The sequence below is a fragment of the Thermomyces dupontii genome (assembly GCF_041956625.1).
Source record: "Thermomyces dupontii strain NRRL 2155 unplaced genomic scaffold VTN31scaffold_11, whole genome shotgun sequence".
Taxonomy (NCBI): domain Eukaryota; kingdom Fungi; phylum Ascomycota; class Eurotiomycetes; order Eurotiales; family Trichocomaceae; genus Thermomyces; species Thermomyces dupontii.
This window is the reverse complement of record NW_027192317.1, coordinates 64556-84519: the sequence shown is the minus strand read 5'-3', so window position 1 is coordinate 84519 and position 19964 is coordinate 64556. Positions and strand designations below refer to the sequence as shown.

Sequence of the window (19964 nt, the reverse complement as noted above, 5' to 3'; positions counted from 1 at the left end):
GTATCACAACTATCTCGTGAAGCGTAAAGAGACACAATACTATGTACATATTGACATGATGGCACGCTTAATATCGGAGGAACTTTTGCGGGATATTAGCCTCCACAATCTGCATATTCCCCAACTGCTCCAGCCGCTGCTCCGCCGCCACAAGCTCATCATGAAGCTTGAAATGCTCAATATCCTCCGGATGCGAGAGCTCCTCATCCGTCGCATCCGGTCCGTGGAATTTTTCGAAATGGTGAATCTCGTATTCGTACTCGATATCCCCGTGGTGACCCGGGCCGTAGCCAAAGTCTGGAAGCCGCACGCCGCTTTGGCATTTCTGGATGAAGTCCATGCGTGGGATGCTCCCCGTGCCGACGGCGTCGAATAGCCGGAGAACCTGCTGCACCACGGCGTCCTTTTGCGTCTCCGTCAGGTGCGCGTTCGACGAGTCCTCCAACCCGTAGAACTTGCGTATCTCGTCTGGGGTTAGGTCGCCAGAGCGGTCGAAGTCGTGGAGCTCGAAGAAGGACCCGGGGTCGAAGTTGTCAATGTGGTGTTCCTCTGTTTTTTATTTTGTCTGGTTAGTATGTGGCTCGCGTTACTAGTCCCTACGATACTCCTGGTGTGCAGGGGCCGTACCTTGCATGTGTCTTGTTGCCCAATCCGTTGTCTCTGCGCCATGATCCCCATGGCCGAGAGCGATGGACAGGATTGCCAGTAAGGCTGCGGCAATCCAGACTCTGTGCATCATGTTTCTGATCCAGTCCCCTGGAATGTGAAAAGCGCTGAGCTTATGTCTTGAGTCCTTGACAACTGGTGGTCGATGAACAAGGAGCTGTCTGATACGTTAGCCTTGATTGGCCAACGGCCAACTGGCAACTGGCCTACTCGTACAAAAATACTACGCTAAACCAAGTCTAAACATTACGAGTAATTGTGAAGAATACTTTCCGTATAAAGACTAGCGCTGTGACCTAAGTGCAAGTTAAAAGCACGGAGTTGTAGTGGGGCCTACCGAGTGGCGTAGCGGCTTGCGATTGGTTAATAGATATTGCAAACATCGTCCTAGCACCTTAAATTTTGAACCGGGCTTGAACTTAACTCTGCAAACTGAGTGCAAAGTGGGCACAAAGTGCAAATTGAGATCAGAATCTCGAAAATTTCGAAGGGGGTTTACGAGCTAACTACGGAGTAGTCATACCCCAATAGGAATGTTATGTAATTCCCAGAATTTCTTTGAAGTCCAAAGCATCATCCGATGCTGGAACTGGTTGCGAATCTCACCACATGGCCGCTCGCAAACGCTCAATGGCTGCTTGATCAATTGCTTTGTCTGTGCCGGCCGACATGCTGCCATAATGCAAAGTCTTTGGTCTCGAGCGGCACGGCTTCCCCAATCCTCGACTTGCCGCTGTGTCGCTTGTCTGCGCACCGCGACTGAGGGTATCACATCTCGGACCACCTCGGCGGCCAGTCGGCGACGTCTACGGATCGGAAATGCCGTGACTGCTTTCTACTCCAGCATCTTTGCTGGAGCCGCATTAGCCGATGCAAAGGTCAAGGAGAAGCGCCGACTCGAGTGGGAGGAGAAGATCGCCGCCGTGAAGGAGGAGGTCGATCGGTTGGTCGATGAGGAGAATCGATTGTTGCAGGCCCTCGCGTTCCGGCATTGCGAGATCTTACTTGGCTTTCCAAGCCAACAGCGACGGAGTTATAGCACCTCCACGGCGACTCCGCGGTGGATTGGAGAGGCGCGTGCGGCATCCGACGCTCAAGATCCCTCCGTTGCATTTCCATTGGGAATCGATGGCCAGGCGCAGGATCAACAATCACACCCGGCTGAGGAAGTATCGGCACTGAAAGAGGACGGTCGGAGCGTTCCGCCCCCGGTCCAGCAGACTTTACGCCAACATTTTGAGCAACATCAAGTAACGGCTGCTTTCCACCATCAGAATTCCGTTGGAACAGAACATGGGTACGCCGATGACGACGCCGAAAGCACGCTTTTTGAGTACGCTAGCAATGCCCTTTCTGATCGCGCTGAACTGCCACCACGGCCGCAACCGGATTTTATATGGGAGTCGGGGGACATTCTACGGATAAAAGCCATTCAGAAGCTGGCGCTGAGACAACTTGCCTACCGACTCTTGCTTCGCCCGGCTGTGGCCCGAAACTACTCGGGATTGCCCGTTGACTATGAAGAAGATTTGCAGTCACTGCGACTGGGGCCAGAGGAACTTCTTCAGTATCTCCAAAACACAGGCAAGAGGCTATGGGCTCTGAAATTTCTCAAGGAAGAGCCGTATGACGATTTGGCGTCAGCAATTGATACAGCACAACATCACGCATTGCGCCAAGCGTGTCAAAACTCCGATGAGCAGCTCAAGGAAGACGTGGAGGCGTATCTCCATGGTCGGTTGCACATTCAGGAGTTCCTCGCAAGGGTGGCCCGGAATCTACTCCTGTGCGACGAACCCGACCGCCCGCGGGCATTTCAGGCCCTGATTTTGGCGTTCACCAAAACTCGACAGAATGACTTGATAGATCTTATCCTCAAGGCGTTGATCCCGCACCTCTTCCATCTGACCACGCCGCTCATCAACTCGATACTCACATACTACCGCAAGACGCGGAACCTGCGAGACTTTGACAACTTTCTCATGCTCCTTCGTGGCGAGAGCGCCTACCACGTTAATATCCCGCTTCTCTGGGAGAAGCGGATAATCAATGGCGTGGAGATCACGGTTCCACCGGCCCCAAGTGCCAATCCCGTTTTGTTCAGCACCCTGATCGCCGCTACGTTGCGCTTCGACCAGATTGACCGGGCGGAGGCATTTCTGCAAGTGTACCGCGCCAACGGATTTGCGGATAACTTTGGCACGCTGTGCGCTTTCCTGCGATTCTATACGCTCCGACGGCGGTGGGAGGAAGGCCTGCACACCATGCTCCGGTCGCTTGCGTTCATGGTCTCGTCAACGGTGCATCCAGAGAAGCGTGTAGAGCGGCTGATCGTGCACATGGTGCATTTTTGCGACTCATGTCAGCAGTCGCAAGCGGCGGAGACGCTGATCAACGCTGCAGTGCGCAGCGGGTTCGACTGGCGGGCTGGATGGAGAAATCAAGATGTGTACAGTGAGTTTGACCCGGTGCTGAAAAGGTGGCAGCGGGCGGCGGAGGAGATGGGCGAGGCCCATGTGGCAGTTTCCCAGCGAATACTCTCGGTAAAATGCCAGGAGTTTGTCCAGCTCGTGCGCGACGAACTGATGCGCGCGCTGATGGGCCTTCGGAACAATGTTACGCATGGAAAGAACAACAGCAGCGGTCCAGCATGGCTGCGAAACGCGCTTGTGCGCGACCACTCGTGGGCGATCTTCTCGACCGCCATGGCAGATGCCGCTGCGCACAAAAGCGCGCGGGTACTCACCAAGGACGCTGCTGCCCATAGCACCAACGAACTTCTCACCCTCCGTGAGGAAATGGCCCGATTGAAGAAGACCGTTGAGCGCCTTTCCAATTCGACACAGGCGGCGACCGTGTCGATTGTGCCCCCGACGGCAGAAGACACGAAGCCCGATGTTATCCCGAGGTCATCATCGGTCAAGAAGTTGTGGACGTCGTCTTCGTTGCGAAGTTCCTCTTAGTATCTCCTTTCAAGACTGTTGCTGTCATTATTCAAGTCCGAAAAAAGGATGGTCGTTATTTCATGACTCGGATAATAAAGCAATGTATGTATGTACAGTAGTGATCAGAATTAGAGCCGTTCAGAAATGATTCCTGCTCTTGACGTAGTCTATACTATAAAAATAGCAAGGATATTCCTCTATCGAAGTCTACATGTTCGAAATTCATTTCCTCTTTGCCGCTTCCGCACGAGTCTTCTCCTTTCGGGCCAGTCGTTCGGCGGCGCGGAGCAGGGCCGATCGGACTTCGCCCTTGGGGAAGGTCGAGAGGTCGTAGTAGTTTGGTGCGATTTCCTGGACACGCGTCAGCACGAGAAACTCGGTGTTGATGACCACTTTAGAAAAAAAAAAAAAAAAAAAAAAAAAAAAAAAAGAGAGACGTACCAAAAGCCATTCAGGCTTGATAGACGTGACGGTCCGGATGTAGTTCTTCGTCGTGAGGACAAACTCATTGTAGACGACCCACTCCGCGTCGTAGGACAGGACGGTGCTCGGATGAAGGAGGACGGGCTGATTATCCTTGATGGTGGTGTAGATGCCCTTGGAAGTCGGGTCGCGCTTGGCGACCTGCATGAAGAAACCGGCGACGAGCGCGCGGCGGATGTTTTCGTAGTACTTTTTATCCTCGAATGGGGTCGAGACCAGCTCGATCTCCTCGCGCTCCATGATGCGCAGCAGCTGCATGCGCACGTTGTCGGCGGCCTGCAGGGAGCGCAGGTTGAGGAAGTGGTCGTGGCACCACTGTTTGGGGTTGGCCTGGGCCTCGGGGCCCTTGAAGGCGTGGTAGACGTTGAGCAGCGTCAGGTGGTCGCCGTCCGGATGCGCAAAGAGGTTTTTCATCTCATCGGCGCGCTTGCGCTGCGAGTGGGGGCGCACGAAGATCTGCGGCACCGAGAGCAGCGCCGTGATCGACAGGATCTCGTTCGAGCAGTAGAACTCGGGCGAGCTGATCAGCATCACCGCAAGCGCCGGGTCAAGCGGAAACTCCGACGCTAGCCGCCCCAGCGCCGTCAGGTTGCCGTCGTCGTCCAGGCATGCCAGGTAGTTGAGCTCCTCCAGCGCCCGCATCAGCGTCTCCGGCGCCGGAGGGTCCATCAGATCAAAGTGGACCAGATCGTCGATTCCCAGCTTCTTGAGTTCCAGCACTGTCGACGACAGGTTCGACCGCAGGATCTCCGGGTACGTCTGGTCGATCAGCTCTTTCTTGTATGCCTGCTCCGTGTACAGCCGGAAGCATTTCCCGGGCCGCGTTCGCCCCGCACGACCCGCCCGCTGCGCCGCCGACGCCTTCGAGATCGGCGACACCAGCAGCGACTCCACCCGGATCCGCGGGTTGTACACTTTTTGCTTCGAGAATCCCGGGTCCACCACGTACACGATCCCGTCGATTGTCAGCGACGTCTCTGCGATGTTGGTCGACACAATGCACTTGCGCCCGGGTCGTCCGCCGGGCTTCCGCGGAGGCGGTGGGGGTTCGAAGATGCGTTGTTGCATGTGCGGCGGTAGGCTGCCGTACAGCGGATACACTTTGAGCGTCCCAGCATCCACCTCTCGCACCATTTCGTCCGCTTCTAGCGAAATCTTGCGTGCCGCGTCCTCAATCTCCTCCTCTCCCGTTAGGAACAGCAGGATGTCCCCCTCGGGCTCCGTCGCGTGGATCTGCAGAACCGTCCGAATTGCCGCCTCCACGTAGTCCTGCTCCGGCTCGGGAGTGTAAAAGATCTCCACGGGATGTGTTCGCCCAGGAACCGCCAGCAACGGCGCATCATTGAAGTACCGCTGGAACTTTTGCGCGTCCAGCGTCGCCGACATGACAATGATTTTCAGGTCTGGCCGACGCTTGACAACCTCCTTCAGAAGACCCATAAGCACATCTGTGGACATTGTCCGCTCGTGTGCCTCGTCCAGGATGATCGTGCTGTATCGCTTCAAGTCGTGGTCGTGCATCGCCTCGCGGAGCAGCATTCCGTCCGTCATGTACTTGAGGATCGTCTTGGAGCTCGTCATGTCTTCGAATCGGATGCTATAACCAACCTCCTCGCCCAGTTTGACGTCCATCTCCGCGGCGACGCGCTGGGCCACCGACATGGCCGCGACTCGGCGCGGCTGCGTACAGGCGATCATTTTGTTGTTTAGGTGTGGGAGGTCGTCGTAGAGAACGAACTGCGGGATCTGGGTTGTCTTGCCGGAACCGGTCTCTCCCACAAAGACGAGGATCTGCGACTTCTGATACAGCTCCAAGAACTCATCTCTGGTCGTTGTTAGCACTCTCTCCTGTGGTCAATGTCTTTTGATTCTGTCTCACCTTTGAGCATGCACGGGAAGATTGCGCCGAGATTTCAGGATCGAATAATACGTCTCTGAAAAGGGCCGACCCGTGAACGGATTGATTTCACCGTCCTCCACCTTCTGAGCCTGCGCCGCGGTCGTTTTGTGCCGGACGAACTTGTCCAACGGGTTGCCGGAGCTCTTCTTGTCGGGAAACATATGCGCCAGGTAGGGATTGTCCCGAGGATCCACCTCGGGCTTTTCCATCTTTTGGCGCTTTGCGCGCGATGTGTCCTCGGCCTCCGGGCGTCGATCGACCATGCCGGCGCAGATGCGGTGAGAAATCCCTCGTTGTTGATGGCAATGCGAGGCGTGGAAATCGGGAAAAAAAAAAGGTTGAACTGATAAGCCCTATCAGACTCACCGCCTTCTGATTTTGGTTAAGCGTGGAGTTTCTGGGCCACACTCTTGCAGAGTTGACGCATTGGCCGAAAGGGGACTCAGCAGAGTCGAAGGGCGGCCAGTGCAGGATCCAAGGGTCGCACTTCCATCCCTTGATGGCTGATATTGCGGTCCTGAATGCACGGAGATTGACCATTGCGACCTTGCTTCGTCCCGTCCTTGTTCCGGCCAATTGATGCGCAGGGCCCCTGTGAGTACCTACTATAAACAGGCCATCATACCTAGCGTCCAAAAAGAAAAAGTCCAGACAGCAACAGTGTCTAGGGTTATGACTTTAAGGATTGAAGCTTTCATTGTAGATACTAGAATCTCGAATTCGGCAGGAATCGCACACACATAGCGACCATGGAGACCCCGCCAGACACCGATGGCATGGTGCACACGTTCTGCATCGGTCAGCATGAAAGCAAACGCCTGACCCCGGTGACGCCCGAAGTGGTCCAGAAAGCTCATGAGAGTAATGTAAGTCCCCTTGTCTACGCGCCCTGCTGGATTCGTGCTGATTCGATGCCAGTATGACATGCTGACGACTCCAATCACATCGTCGCATTTCCACTCTCGAGTGCTCACGTTACTCTCCAACCATCTGTCGAGTCAGGAGCCGCCGACCCGGGATGCCGTCGGCACGCTGGCGACGTCCCACAACACGAGGACGGTGACCGTGCCTCCGTTGTCTCCGGTGGACACGCCGTTGACGCCTCATGAGGCGATCAGCCAAGTGGTCGGCATCACCAGCTCATGGATCGACCTCTGCTCGCCCGATCCGCTGATTGCGGACATCTCGCGCCAGGTGCTCATGCTGGAGGTGGCCTATGCGGCGTTCTGCGGCATCGGCTACCTGGTCATTCCGGGCCCTCGGCTGCACCATGGCCGGCTGCATTCCGCTGGCGTGACGTACTACGCGAGAGCCATCCAGGAGGCGTTGAATCTGGCGCCGTATGTCCAGATCCACATCTGGATGCGGATGGTCGACAGCCCGGACCAGGAGACCAACGAGATGGGTGACCTCGCGCCGTTTGCCCGTGAGGAGTACCTGGCCGGCGGGGACGACCGTCCGACAGGACTGGATCTGTTTGGCACGTGGGATGCGTGGGAGATTATCCGATCAACCTGCAAATATCACTCACGGCTGGCGGTTGGTAAGTTTGATGAAATCCTTCCTGTCGAAAACAATCCAGGCCACACTAACGAACATCAGCCTTGTCGCTTCCAAAGTACCTCCCGCCCATTGCGGTCCAAACACGGTGGTTCTCCGAACCGGTGCACCTGTTGACGCTGGAGGCGGCGTCGTTCATCAAGAACCAAAAGGGCTACCCGGTGCTGTCGAAGGCGCACCAAGCGCTGATTGCGCGGTTCATGCGGCGGCGCACACCGCCGTGGATCCTGCTCTGCGATGTCGGGCCGATCCCGGGCATGGGTAGCCATGACAGCGCCGGGGACGCTGGCAAAAATCATGATAGTGCTGGCAACAACAATGATTTCCCCACGCTCGCGCAGGCAACTGCATCGTCCCAGGGGCGCAAGTTCCACGATCCAACGCCTCATCTCTCGTACATGCGGAACCTGCAGCAGCGGCAGCCGCCGCGCACGCCGCTGGAGCGGTTCGGGACGGGCTATCAGGACTACCTGCAGGCGCCGCTGCAGCCGCTGACGGTGAACCTGGAGAGCATCACTTACGAGGTATTTGAGAAGGATCCGATCAAGTACGACTGGTACGAGCGGGCGATCGCCCGGGCGTTGCGCGACTGGATGGACCGGAAGAAGCCGGCGTCGGGTCCGGACGGGCGGGTGGTGGTTGCGGTGCTGGGCGCGGGCCGGGGGCCCTTGGTGACGCGGGCGCTGCGAGCGAGCGTGACGACGGGCGTGCCGATCGACATGTGGGTGGTGGAGAAGAACCCGAATGCGTTCGTGCTGCTGCAGCGGCATAACCAGAGCATCTGGGGTGGGAAGGCGCATCTCGTCCGGACGGACATGCGCAGCTGGCGGGGGCCATCGTCCTCGTCCTCCTCCTCCGACCCGTCGTCCACCGAGAAAACATACCCCATTGATATCCTCGTGTCGGAGCTTCTCGGCTCGTTCGGCGACAACGAGCTCTCACCCGAATGCCTCGACGGCGCAACCCATCTCCTGAACCGGGAGCACGGCATCTCGATCCCAGCATCCTACTCGGCGCATCTGACCCCCATCGCCGCGCCCAAGCTGCACGCCGACATCAACACGCAGAAAGCGACAAACCCGTCGGCGCCGGAGACGCCGTACGTCGTGATGCTGCATGCCATTGACTATCTCTCCGTCAGGGACTCCTCTTCCACAACCACCAACGGCAACAACACCAACAAGGACAACAGCAGCAAGGATACCAGCAACCGAGCCTCGACATCAGCACCCATCGTGCCCCTTCTCCAACCCCCAACCCCCATCGTCCTCCCCGCATGGTCCTTTTCCCATCCCGACCGGAACCTCCCTCAATCATCAACCCCGTCATCATCATCATCATCATCATCAACAATACCCGCCGGCCCCATAACGTCAACCACAAACGCACACAACACCCGCCACGCCCGGCTTACTTTTCCCTGTACCCACCGCGGCGTCTGCCACGGACTTGCCGGGTATTTCGAAACCGTGCTGTACGATGGTGTCGAGCTATCGACAAATCCGGTGACCATGGACGAGAAGAGTAGCGGGATGATTAGTTGGTTTCCAATCTTTTTCCCTCTCAAGGTAACGCCAATCATTACTCCTCCCCCCTTTCCTCTTAAACATAGGTCAAGATTGTTGACGGAAAAGGAAAAGACACCGTTGTACATCCCCGACAACGCAGAACTCGTCGTGACAATGTCCCGGCAGACGGATGATCGAAAGGTGTGGTATGAATGGATGGTGGAGGTGTTTCGGTTGGAGCGTGTTTCTTCTTCTTCGGACGAAAAGGGAGGACGACAGGTAGGGTATCAACGCGTCAGGGTCGGGGCGAGTGAGTTACATTCAAGTGTCAAGGATGGATGTTTGATGTGATTCTTTCCCTGTTTGTCTGTACTCTGGATCAATGAGAAATGCTACAATGGTTGATGTTATTTTTCCCTGTAATGAATCTTGTACACTTCCCGAAATGATGGAACCATTTATTATTCAATCTCTTAACCCCGAATATCAACTCTAGTTAACTACCTTTGTAGTAGTAGTAGTAGTAGCCTCCTGCTTATTCGTACTCTCCAACGACACCGGAATATCCGCCGTGGCTTTCACCCCATTCCCATTCGGCACGGCCTGCTCCTCCACCACGGTGGTAGTAGTCTCCTGCCCATTTGTACTCTCCAACGACGACACCGGAATATCCGCCGTGGCTTTCACCCCATTCCCATTCGGCACGGCCTGCGCCTCCGCCAGAGGGGACGGTTGCGGCGATGGCTTCGGGGTGAGATTGCCCGAACCCTCCGTCAGGCCGCGGCGGATGGCGAGCACCGAGTCGACAATCACCGCATCGATACCCTTGGCGACCTGCAATTTGACATTCTCCGGGTCATTATTCAGCGTGCCGTAGGACACGCACACCAACCCGGATTCCTTGACGACGCGGACTAGCCGCGGACACAACACGAACGGCTCCGATGTTGACACGATGCCGAGAAGGTTCCACCGCGACGCGAACCGGATGGCTTCCTGAAGGCTGCTGGCGCGGATGTCGCTGACGGGGGAGGTGCCCGCGTCGGTCAGGAAGAGCACCGGGATGGACGGTTGTTTGAACGACAGCAGCAGGCAAATGTCCGGGTTGAAGCTCGAGAAAATCATGTTGCGCCCTTCGCCCAGGTCGTACACCTTGTTCAGCACCGTGTCCACGAAGGAGTTGATCTCCACCGCGTACGTGTCCATCTCCTGGTCCTCACTCTCGTTGAGCATGGGGTACTTGAGCTCGATGTTGAAGCCCACCGACTTTGGCAGTTTCTTGAACAGCTCTTCCAGCGTCGCGAACGGTGCTTGGATGTGATTGCCCCGCGTGTTGCCCTTGAAGCCTTTCGTCTTGAAGTCACGGGTGTGTTTCATCCGCTCGCTGAGCTCCTTCGGGTCGAACTCGGAGCCCCCGACGGACATGGACCTCTGGCGAGTGCCTGCGGACCGCGCCGCGTTCTCGATCTTGTGCGACGAGTCCTGCCGCGGCGAATGGGATCCCGTGTTGCCGACATGCAGGAATTGCTCCAGGGTCAAGGTGTGCACCGGCGCGTCAATGCCCGTCTCGCTGACCAAAAAGTCGTGGTAGATGACCGGCACGTGATCCTTGGTGAGCTGCACATCAAACTCCACGTAAGAGGCTCCCAAGTTCGCCGCAGCGATGAACGACTGAACGGTATTCTCTCCCAGCTGAAGCGACTTGCGACTCGCAAAATTCTTTCCCAGCCCGCGATGCCCAATGACCATGGGCGCTGCGATCGTCTTCCAGTACGTCTGATCCCCCTTGACCGACATCTTGGGATGGTGAAACGGGGTGATGACGAGGAAGTTAAATGTCAGGGTCCCAATCACCTCCAGCGTGTTGGCCGCGATGATGGGCACCCGCACATCTCCCTGCAGGCTGATGCGGTTGGAGCCCAGGCTGGGCTTGATGCTCGACAACAGAGCCACGGCTCGTCCCACGACCTGGTCCTTGGATCCGGCATAGGTCGGCACCAGATCGAACAGCAGCTTGACCTTGGTGGCATCGTTGGCGAAGAACGTGATGGGCTCCGTGGCCATGCTGTCCTGGATCGGCAGGTCGACCACCTCGGGCTCTCCGCGAGCGCCGTTGGCCGACACCACAATCGACAGAGCCGTGTCCAGCTGCGTGCTGTGCGCGCTCTTGATGGGGATCCGGTCCAGGCTGACGGCCGGCTCGGACTTGCGAATGTCCATGCTCCCAAGATTGACCAGAATCATACTCTCGTCGGTGAGATACCGGTGTCCAAAAGTCTTGATAGGCTCAGGAGGAACCCGATGCCCAGAACTCCCATTCATGCCGTTGGACTTGCGCTCCGCGAGCGACGACTGTGGAGGCGACGAAGGGGACGACGCGGCGGGGGGAGGCACGGGAATCGTGACTTCAGGTTCGGTCGCCTCCGGGGCCGGAGTCACCTCGGCCAGCCGTCTGGCAATGTCCAGATGGCCTCTCAGCGCGGCGTGTTCCTTGGCGGTCCAGCCGGAGGAGTCGGCCCTTTCGAGGTCGGCGCCCGCCGCGATGAGCAGCTCGACCACCCGGAGGGAGCCATCCACGCAGGCCGTGAACAGCGGCGTCCACGAGTAGGTGTGCTCGGCGATCTCCGTGTTGGCCTTTTGGTGAGCGGAGCCGTCGAGCAGGATGCGGGCGCATTCTTCATGGTTGAACCGCGCAGCCACATGAAGGGCCGTCTCGCCTTCCTCATCTTGGTAGTTGATATCGACGCCCGCGTCGACCAGGAGCTGGACAATGTCGACAAAGTTGGCTTTGACAGCCAGGGCGAGAACGGCACCAGATTTCGACGCATTTTTACGAACAGCGCCCGTGTCTTTAGAGTCGTTCTTCCAATTCTCGGCGGCAAGAAGCGCCTTGGTGGTCAGAGGATGGCCGCCCACCACGCTGAGATGCAGAGGCGCCCACCCTTCGCTGTCCTGCCAGTTTTTGCCGTCGATGCCTTCGCTGACATCAAACATGTCCCACTGCTGCAAATGCTCAATGATAATCTCACAAACCACGCGGAAGCCGTACTGCGCCCCGTAGTGCAGTGGAGTACGACCAACAAGATCCTTGGCAAGCAGGGCATTGCGCTGGTGCGGACGCAGATGGTCCAGGAGATACTGCAACAGCGAGATGGCGGGATGGTCTCGCGTCAGCGGCTGGGATTGGTTGGCCTCCTTGAGAACGGGGCGAGCCGTCTGCATGCTGGGTGCGGTCGCCGGCGTGATGTAGTTTGTGTCGCCCGGGAATTCCAGCAGGGAGTTGCCAGACGACTCCGAGTCGGCCGTCGACTGCGAGCGGCCAATGGAAATCACCAGCCGGTGGATGCAGTTGCGCTTGTTGATATCGTCCTCTTCGTCCAGCGAGTCGATCTTGCCCAAGATGGCGTTGATGACCGCGCGGGCGCGAGCCAAAACGGCCCTTTGTAGGATGCTCTTGAGCACTTTCTGATAGACATCTTCGCCTTGCTCATCCGCAGCAATTTTTACAGTCCCGAGCAATTCCAGCAGCACGGGCGCATCATCCGTCGCCAGGGCCTGATCCAGCGCGCTCAGCAGGCTCTGGGGCAGATTCAAGGTTGGGCGCGACGCGACCCGTTTCAGCGACAGAGTCGATGACTTGGTGGAACTGGCGTCGTCCTCATTGCGATCGCCCAGATGGGACAGCCACTCGTTGATTTTGGCCAGGGCTTTGCTGAGCTGGGTGTTGGTAGCGAACGGCGCGGGATCGACCTTGGTGGTCAGATACCGCTTCTGCGCATCGGCGCCGGGCACGCGCTTGTCGAGCTTCTTCGTAATCTTGATGAAGCCGCGGCGGTTGACCTCGCCATACCACTGCAGTTTGCGCAGCTGGCCGCGCAATTCGAGCAGGGCGGTCAAGAGGTCATCAATGTCCTCGCCCTCGAGCTGCTGACCGGTCGCCAAAGCATGACCAAACCGGTCCTCCAGCAGCTTCAGCCGGCGGGTGAAGTCGGCCAACTTCTTGTTATAAAAGTGGTCGACATCCTCGAGATTTCGATCGAGGGAGTAAAAGAAGCCTAGACTCGAGGCTTAGGGGTACTCCAGGTGGCGTCCGTGAACAATCTTACCGGCCAGATCAGGTCTCTTGCCCGCCTTCAGGTCCTCCGCGGCCGACTTGATCAGCTTCTTCAGGGCCTTGTAGTTGATATAGGACGAACTCCATTCGGGGACGACGTTCCGGGGCAGATTGCGACCGAACTTCATGTTTGAGGGGGGAGGGGGCGAGCCGAGGGAATCTATGCTCGTTAATTCTGCCCAGCAGATGACCAGCTTTGAGCAAACCAGCTGCGCCAAAGACTCGTTCTGGAGTTAACCAAGAAGAATCGAATCAGACAAAGGCAGACCGAACGGAGAAACAAAGGAAAATGGGCGATGCGAAGTCGAGAGGCGCCATGTATGCCGAATCGCAAAATGATCTAATAGAGGGGCATTCTTTTCTTCTGAAGGCCAGGGGGGATTGGGAATTAGGGCTTTGAAAAGTGCAGCGCGTGGGAGGAGGGCAAAACCGCGCGACCCTGCAAGCCTGAGGCATTAATCCGGATCTGTCAGCAATGATTCTTATTCATCCATGTCATATCGGGCAATACTACATACTGTACTCGATCCTGACTAATGGAGAATCCAGGCCGTCCACAAGAGAAGAATCTGCCACGAGGGCAAGAACGGCCCGACGGGCGACTTCCGCCGAGAGTCTTGCAACAGACAAGGAAAGACCGCGTCTTCGATGGCCCACCAGGAGCAGAAGGAGCGACGGCGGTCGAAATGAGAACGGAAGGCACGGAAGGAGCCGGGAAGAAGATGGAGGAAGGCACGATCAAGGCCCCTGGGCCACACGTGCGTTTATCAATGGTGGGCAAGAGGGCAGGGAGAGGGCAGAACCCTGATTAGGTCAGCCGAGAGCGGTGAGAAGCCTGGGAGCTTTGAGAGGGAAATGGCTCAAACGGCACCAGCGGAAGGCGCCACCGGGGGCACCTAAATTTGGGAAACTGGGGTTGCTGGTGGGGCAGTGCAGTGGCGGCATTCATTCACTCCCTGGGCGGGCCGAGGTCGTGTGACCACAGTGATTGGCTGAGAGACAGCTCACATTCACTCTTATCGGAGCTGGAGTCTATTCTTATCAGGTCTAACTCTGTTGGTGCCACTGTTCCATGGTTTCTTTCCTTCCATGGGAGCTTCGAAGAAGCTGACTCGCTCGTTTCGCGGTTGGTGGTTCCGGTGGATTCAGGAGGTTCACTTTTTAGGAACAGAGAGGGCTGAACCCTAAGTTCCTAACTGGTGTTTTGGCCATCCTCAAACCTGCTAGACACAGTTAAGATCATGAAGTACTACTATTAACTAGTACCTGTTATTTAGGTACTCCAGTATGTATTCTCATGACTGCAAGAATCGCCCTCCTGGATTCAAAGATAGATAACCCCTTAAACGCCATACCGAAAAACACAAATCCGTACCTATTCCGAAACATTCTTGGGTGAAATCAGAAGACCATGCCCATAGAAACCAGTCTACAACAATGTCGGAAGAAACCAAGATGATGAGTTAATCACGGAGTAAAGGAATTAAATGCGGGGTCAGTGGCCGTTGGCTTGCACCAGTGGCTTCAGTGCCTCCACAGCTGCCTGCATAATCGCCCGATTCGAGGTCTTCTGTACGCACCGTGTCAGAGTCTCAATGCCGCGGCCCTGCTTCACCGCCTCGCGAGCACGGGCCCCAATATCGCCCGACGCGATGCACGTCAGATTGCGGATGCAGACGACCCCGCGATGCACCAGATCTTCGTTGGTGTCCTGGCACAAACCCAGCAGGAGACTGACGCCACGCGGCCGGTCCAGAACCGCCGCAATGGCTTGGTCGTACTCGGTCAGCAGCGCCAGCGCGCCGCCCGCCGCCCGCCGCGTCGCCACGTCGTCAACGTCCGTCAGCGCCAGAAGCAGATGCAGTCGCTGGCCTGCGCGCTTGGAGCCGTCGGCGAACTTGGCGACGCCGGGTTCGCAGGTCATCAGGTTGCAAACCAGCTCGCAGGCGGCCCGCTGAATGTAGGTGTTGTTGGACAGCAGGAGGTCCTCGACAATGTCCCACGCCTGGCGAACGATGGACTGGGCCGCGGAGGCATCGGGAGACGATGCGAGATTGGTCAGAGCCAGCAGAGCCTCAAAAACGGGGAGCAGGTCCCGCGGCTGATCAACAGCGGCGCTTGTCTCCGAGGGAGTCAAGAGACCAACCAGCGGCCGCACCGCGGACGTGATCTGGGGAAGCCCGGAGTAAGGAAACACGTGGTCCGGATTCACGGAGATGAGCACGCGGGCGAGCGCATGCGCGGCATTTTTGGTGGTCTCGCCCTGCAGGGACGTCTGAGAGTCTCCGTTCCTGGGACTCAGAATGGACAGGAGAAGCTTGACGGCACCTTGCTGGGCAAGCTTGCCGCGCGTTTTGGGGTTCTTGGAGAGAGACAGCAAGATCTTGCTCGTAAGATCGTAGACCGATTTGAGGTTTGTCTTGCCGCACTCCACCAGCAGCGGCATGACTCCCGCCTCGATCAGCGCGGTGCATCGCGCCGTCACGTGCTGGTCATCTTCGAGTGGATGAGGTGTCGCGCTGCCTTTGGAGGCTTCGGCGTAGGCCTTGAGCTCCGACATCTTTTTTTGTTCTTCGGTCAGGGTGGGTTGATACCGAGTCAAATTCGCAATGATCATCAGTCCGCCGTAGAGCATCGACGTGTCGTCCTCCACCCGTGACGAGAGCACCCGGAACAGGCCCTTGAGAAACTCCGAATCATGGGCGAGTTGCTCCTTGACATCCGGTTTGACCGACGCAAATGCAAGGCCCTCAACAAGGTAGTGGGGATTAGCGGACTTGGAATTCGAGGACATCAGCTCCCTAAAGCGATCAATCAGTTCCTGGGTGCTACTCTGACCTTGGTCGAGCTTGTTGGTGCCGCCGGCCTTCTCCGCGGCGCGCACCTTAGCCAAGACCACCGCTGCCAGCTCCGAGCTGGTCTCCGTTCCATTGGACAGGATGTGGGACAACCACTCCGAGCAGTGCTGCGAAATCGCCTCACGGCAGGCCGAGTCCACGCACGCGGCGTTGAACAGCTCCAGCAGGGCGGCTTCGACTTTGGTGCTTTTAGCTTCACGGTGCAGCAGAGGTACGACCGACTGTAGGAATCCCTCTGTCAGGAACAGAGCGGCGGCCGCGTCGGGAACGATCGGGAAGACGGCGGCGGTTGCGGAGAAGGCGACAATCAGATCGTCACGGCGCGCCTGCTTGACTTTGGAGGTGACCAGATTGGAGAAACGTTTCTGGCCCACCTCCTTGGACGCCTCGAGGTACTTGGCCGTGGCCAACGTAGCCTGGCTGCGGACGTCGGAAGGCAGCCTGTAATCGAGGGAAGAAAGAATAACATCAAACCCTTCGTCATCCACCAGGTGATGCAGCTTCTCCGCGTCGACTGCCAGCAGCCGCGTGATTCCTTTGAGCGCCCGGCCGTCCAGGTCGTGGCCCGATTCCATCAATTTGGCAATAAACAGCTGAAACAGTTCATTCTCGCAATGGGAGCGAATATCCTCCGACGGCCATACTGCCGGGTCCAGGACGACCGTGTCCAGGCACACCGCTGCACCATCCCCGCGATCGTAGATCTCATCAAAAAACGTTGTAACGGAAACCTGTAGGCGTTCCGCGAAGAACCTGCGAATGCTGGCACATCGCCGGACAAGTCCGGAAATAATCTCGTCCTGCAGTGCGGACAGCGATGATGGACTCTTCGACAGCACGAGCTTCAAACTCTCCAGAGCGACATGGTCGGACGGCGTCCATCCTTCCGCCCGCAGATACCGCGCGGCCTCATTTCCAGCAGCCTCATCGCGATCGTTTATGTATCGTCGACATTGGTCCAGGAACGGATGATGCCCATTCGCGTCCTCCTCGCCGCGGAGTTTCAGGAATGCCGCCTTGACTTTGGGATTCTCCGGAGCCAAGGTGATAGCTTCGCGTAAGTTTCGGGATGCGGCCTGTTCGGCAGAGAGTTCCCTGTCAGCGCCTGGTTCGGCCAAACACAATTCTCTTGATAAGTGGTGACGCCTCTGAGAAGATAACGTACCTCCAAGTGGCCTGCATCGGACAGTTTGATGGCTTCTTGTGCAAGTTCTTCGGCGCGTTTTTCTTGGGTCGTCACAACCATTTCCGGGCGCCCGCGGCTTCAAACAATAAGAGAAATGATGGGAAAGGGGGATGGAGGAAGAGGGAGAGGGGAGCGGCAAGACGAGGAGATTTGACACGATCTTAAGACTATCGAATAAAAAAAAAAAAAGTAAAAAAAAAAAAAAAAAAAACCAAAAGTGTGGTTCTGGTGGAGAGTTGGACTCCCAAAATTCTGACAACCTCCGAGGATCAACCACGGGATAAGACAGTTTGGCACAGTTAATCACTGACTCGGCTCATCTTTTTGTCGAGTAATGCCTCATGGTTTCACTACTTCTTCTACGTAGACAGACTGGCCTCGAGGCTCTTTTAAAACATCTCCACCACTACATACAGTATTAACCAGCACCTAGGTAGTACCCTCGTTAGTACGAGTAGTCTCTCTGCTCGCCGAGATCGCCCCTCCTCCCCCAATCGGCCAGTCTGCTCACACACTAAATCTTGGTCCTTCGATCCCTGGCAGCTCATTCTATTGTGCAATCGTCGTAGTATCACCAAAGCGTGGCTGGCGGATCGTGTCCACGGTCACAACAGTGCCAGGCCGAAAAGCCTAAGCCAAGCGGCGTCTCCAACCACATGGACCCGTTGCATCACGTTCGCTCACAAGTATAACTAATGGCTATCAACGCTCGGGGCAAGCGGCGCGCCAAATTCGGCGAGAAGTATAAGTACATAGCCTACAAGCTTGCGATCTCGATAGCGATCGAACCGGCTGAAGATTCGGCTGTCTCATCCGAGTTGAGTACTTTCTCTTAACTTAGCATGCCTGCATCCTGCATTTCTATCCTTCTTGATGCCTCAGGCGATCAGATAAGGTTATCTCTTATCAGATGACGCTAAACCCAAAACGGCAGCTAATGACGACAAACGGTTTCCAGTGACCACGTGACCCGATAAGTGACCTAGCAAAGCCCTGTTTGGGAAAATGATTACGAAATTCGAACTGCTCATCACTGTCATCAGTTAGTTATCGATTACATAATCCCGTTAGTTATGCTTGGTAACCTGCGGGCCGAAAATCGAGATGCAGATCATCGCTCCAAGCTCAAGCGCCGGCAGGACTCGAGCTTCGGGGAACCTGGTTTTGAGCGGCGTTGGATCCCAGAGATCGGACCATACAGCACTTCGTACCCCTTGTCGCCCCTCTCTGCAGGATGCTCCGCAGCGGAAGTGACGCATCGGCTCCTCTACGATGAACGCCGTGGATGCTTCCGAGCACTATGAAGTTGGTGCCAATGGTTCGTTTATTGTCCTTTTTTGTTCCATTCGAATTAATGCGGCGGCAATTAATTACCTGCGGGGAAGCTGGAGAATGGTGTGAGCTGACGTGATGTGACTCTGGCCCATTTGCAGAACCGGCGCCGTCGCTGCTAGCCATTGTGCTGGACGTCAACCCGCATGCCTGGGCACAGCTCGAGGAGACCCTGCCGTTCTCGAAAGCGCTCGCCAATATCCTGGTGTTCATCAACGCGCACCTGGCCTGCAACTACACGAATGAGGTCGCCGTTGTGGCAGCGCACCCCCGGCGCGCGGCGTGGCTGTATCCTGCCCGCCCACGGCAGGAGAACAACAACAACAAAGTCGATCACGATGGCGACGTCGAGATGAACGGCGAAGAAAATGGCACCACACAGGCATTTTCATCGGCGAGCCGAGCAAGCAAGTACCGCCCGTTCCGTGTCGTCGAGGAGCAGATCACGACGTCAGTGCGGGACTTGCTGGCATCCACCGACCCGGCCGATATCAGCTCGACAACCTCGACGATGATCGCCGGCGCCCTAACACTCCTCCTGAGCCACATCAACCGCCGTACCCTGACCTGGGCAGAAGCGCACGGCACCGCCAACGTAGACACCACCACTGCTACCACCACAACCGGAGCAGCAGCAGGCGCTGCAGACCCATCCACCACCACCATCGACACCCCATCCGACCGCGCAACCGGCCTCCAGTCTCGCATCCTGATCATCTCCGTCAGCAGCTCCACCGACTCCGCGCACCAGTACATCCCCATCATGAACGGCATCTTCGCCTGCCAGCGACTGCACATCCCCATCGACGTGTGCAAGCTCAGCGGCGACGCCGTCTTCCTGCAACAGGCCTCCGACGCCACCAAGGGTGTCTACATCTCCCTCAACGAACCCCGCGGCTTGCTGCAGTACCTGATGATGGCGTTTCTGCCCGACCAGCGCACCCGCCGGCATCTCGTCCTGCCGTCCTGTATCGATGTCGACTTTCGCGCGGCTTGCTTCTGCCACCGCCGGGTCGTCAATATCGGGTTTGTGTGCTCCATCTGTCTTAGTATCTTTTGCGAACCGCCGCCTAATGGTGACTGCTTGACCTGCGGCACCCATCTAGAGGTTCAGGACTATGGGGCTCGCCCGGCGGTGCTGGCCAAAAAGAAAAAGAAGAAGAAGAGGGTGAATGGTTCGTCGGCTGCCGCTACTCCTACGCCGGGAGCGACTACGCCCAGTCTGTAAATCTCCGGACTGGCATACTATGGAATCCTGTAAGATAGGCGATTCGGCGGCTACATTCCTCAGATCTATTACCTGGAGGAAAAAATCTTAGATTTAGACGCAATCGTAGGTCAAAGTCTTGACGCAACAACACTGTACAGTAGGCCCCGATGTTTAGTTGCATGATGAGAACTTAATGGCGAGC

The 19964-nt window shown here is 56.9% G+C and overlaps 7 protein-coding genes across 7 annotated transcripts; 3 read left to right on the top strand and 4 right to left on the bottom strand.

The window, feature by feature from the left end:
- Nucleotides 1-67: 67 nt before the first annotated feature.
- On the bottom strand, nt 68-634 carry VTN31DRAFT_2093 (uncharacterized protein; the record flags this gene model as incomplete). The annotated part of the gene is made up of 2 exons (XM_069402223.1): nt 68-549; nt 628-634. The coding sequence occupies 2 exons, from the start codon at nt 632-634 to the stop codon at nt 68-70; spliced, it is 489 nt and encodes a 162-aa protein (XP_069257189.1).
- A 712-nt stretch (nt 635-1346) lies between these two features.
- VTN31DRAFT_2092 (uncharacterized protein) lies at nt 1347-3629 on the top strand (the record flags this gene model as incomplete). The annotated part of the gene is made up of 1 exon (XM_069402222.1): nt 1347-3629. The coding sequence occupies one exon, from the start codon at nt 1347-1349 to the stop codon at nt 3627-3629; it is 2283 nt and encodes a 760-aa protein (XP_069257188.1).
- Nucleotides 3630-3833: 204 nt separating this feature from the next.
- Nucleotides 3834-6257, bottom strand: VTN31DRAFT_2091 (uncharacterized protein; the record flags this gene model as incomplete). Its single annotated transcript, XM_069402221.1, has 3 exons — nt 3834-3962; nt 4053-5919; nt 5974-6257. 3 exons carry the CDS (start codon nt 6255-6257, stop codon nt 3834-3836), a joined length of 2280 nt encoding a protein of 759 aa, XP_069257187.1.
- A 486-nt stretch (nt 6258-6743) lies between these two features.
- On the top strand, nt 6744-9413 carry VTN31DRAFT_2090 (uncharacterized protein; the record flags this gene model as incomplete). Its single annotated transcript, XM_069402220.1, has 4 exons — nt 6744-6860; nt 6913-7537; nt 7597-9122; nt 9195-9413. The coding sequence occupies 4 exons, from the start codon at nt 6744-6746 to the stop codon at nt 9411-9413; spliced, it is 2487 nt and encodes an 828-aa protein (XP_069257186.1).
- Nucleotides 9414-9554: 141 nt separating this feature from the next.
- VTN31DRAFT_2089 (uncharacterized protein) lies at nt 9555-12284 on the bottom strand (the record flags this gene model as incomplete). The annotated part of the gene is made up of 1 exon (XM_069402218.1): nt 9555-12284. The coding sequence occupies one exon, from the start codon at nt 12282-12284 to the stop codon at nt 9555-9557; it is 2730 nt and encodes a 909-aa protein (XP_069257185.1).
- A 2387-nt stretch (nt 12285-14671) lies between these two features.
- On the bottom strand, nt 14672-17280 carry VTN31DRAFT_2088 (uncharacterized protein; the record flags this gene model as incomplete). The annotated part of the gene is made up of 2 exons (XM_069402217.1): nt 14672-17110; nt 17200-17280. 2 exons carry the CDS (start codon nt 17278-17280, stop codon nt 14672-14674), a joined length of 2520 nt encoding a protein of 839 aa, XP_069257184.1.
- A 1212-nt stretch (nt 17281-18492) lies between these two features.
- Nucleotides 18493-19780, top strand: VTN31DRAFT_2087 (uncharacterized protein; the record flags this gene model as incomplete). The annotated part of the gene is made up of 2 exons (XM_069402216.1): nt 18493-18538; nt 18654-19780. 2 exons carry the CDS (start codon nt 18493-18495, stop codon nt 19778-19780), a joined length of 1173 nt encoding a protein of 390 aa, XP_069257183.1.
- Nucleotides 19781-19964: the final 184 nt, after the last annotated feature.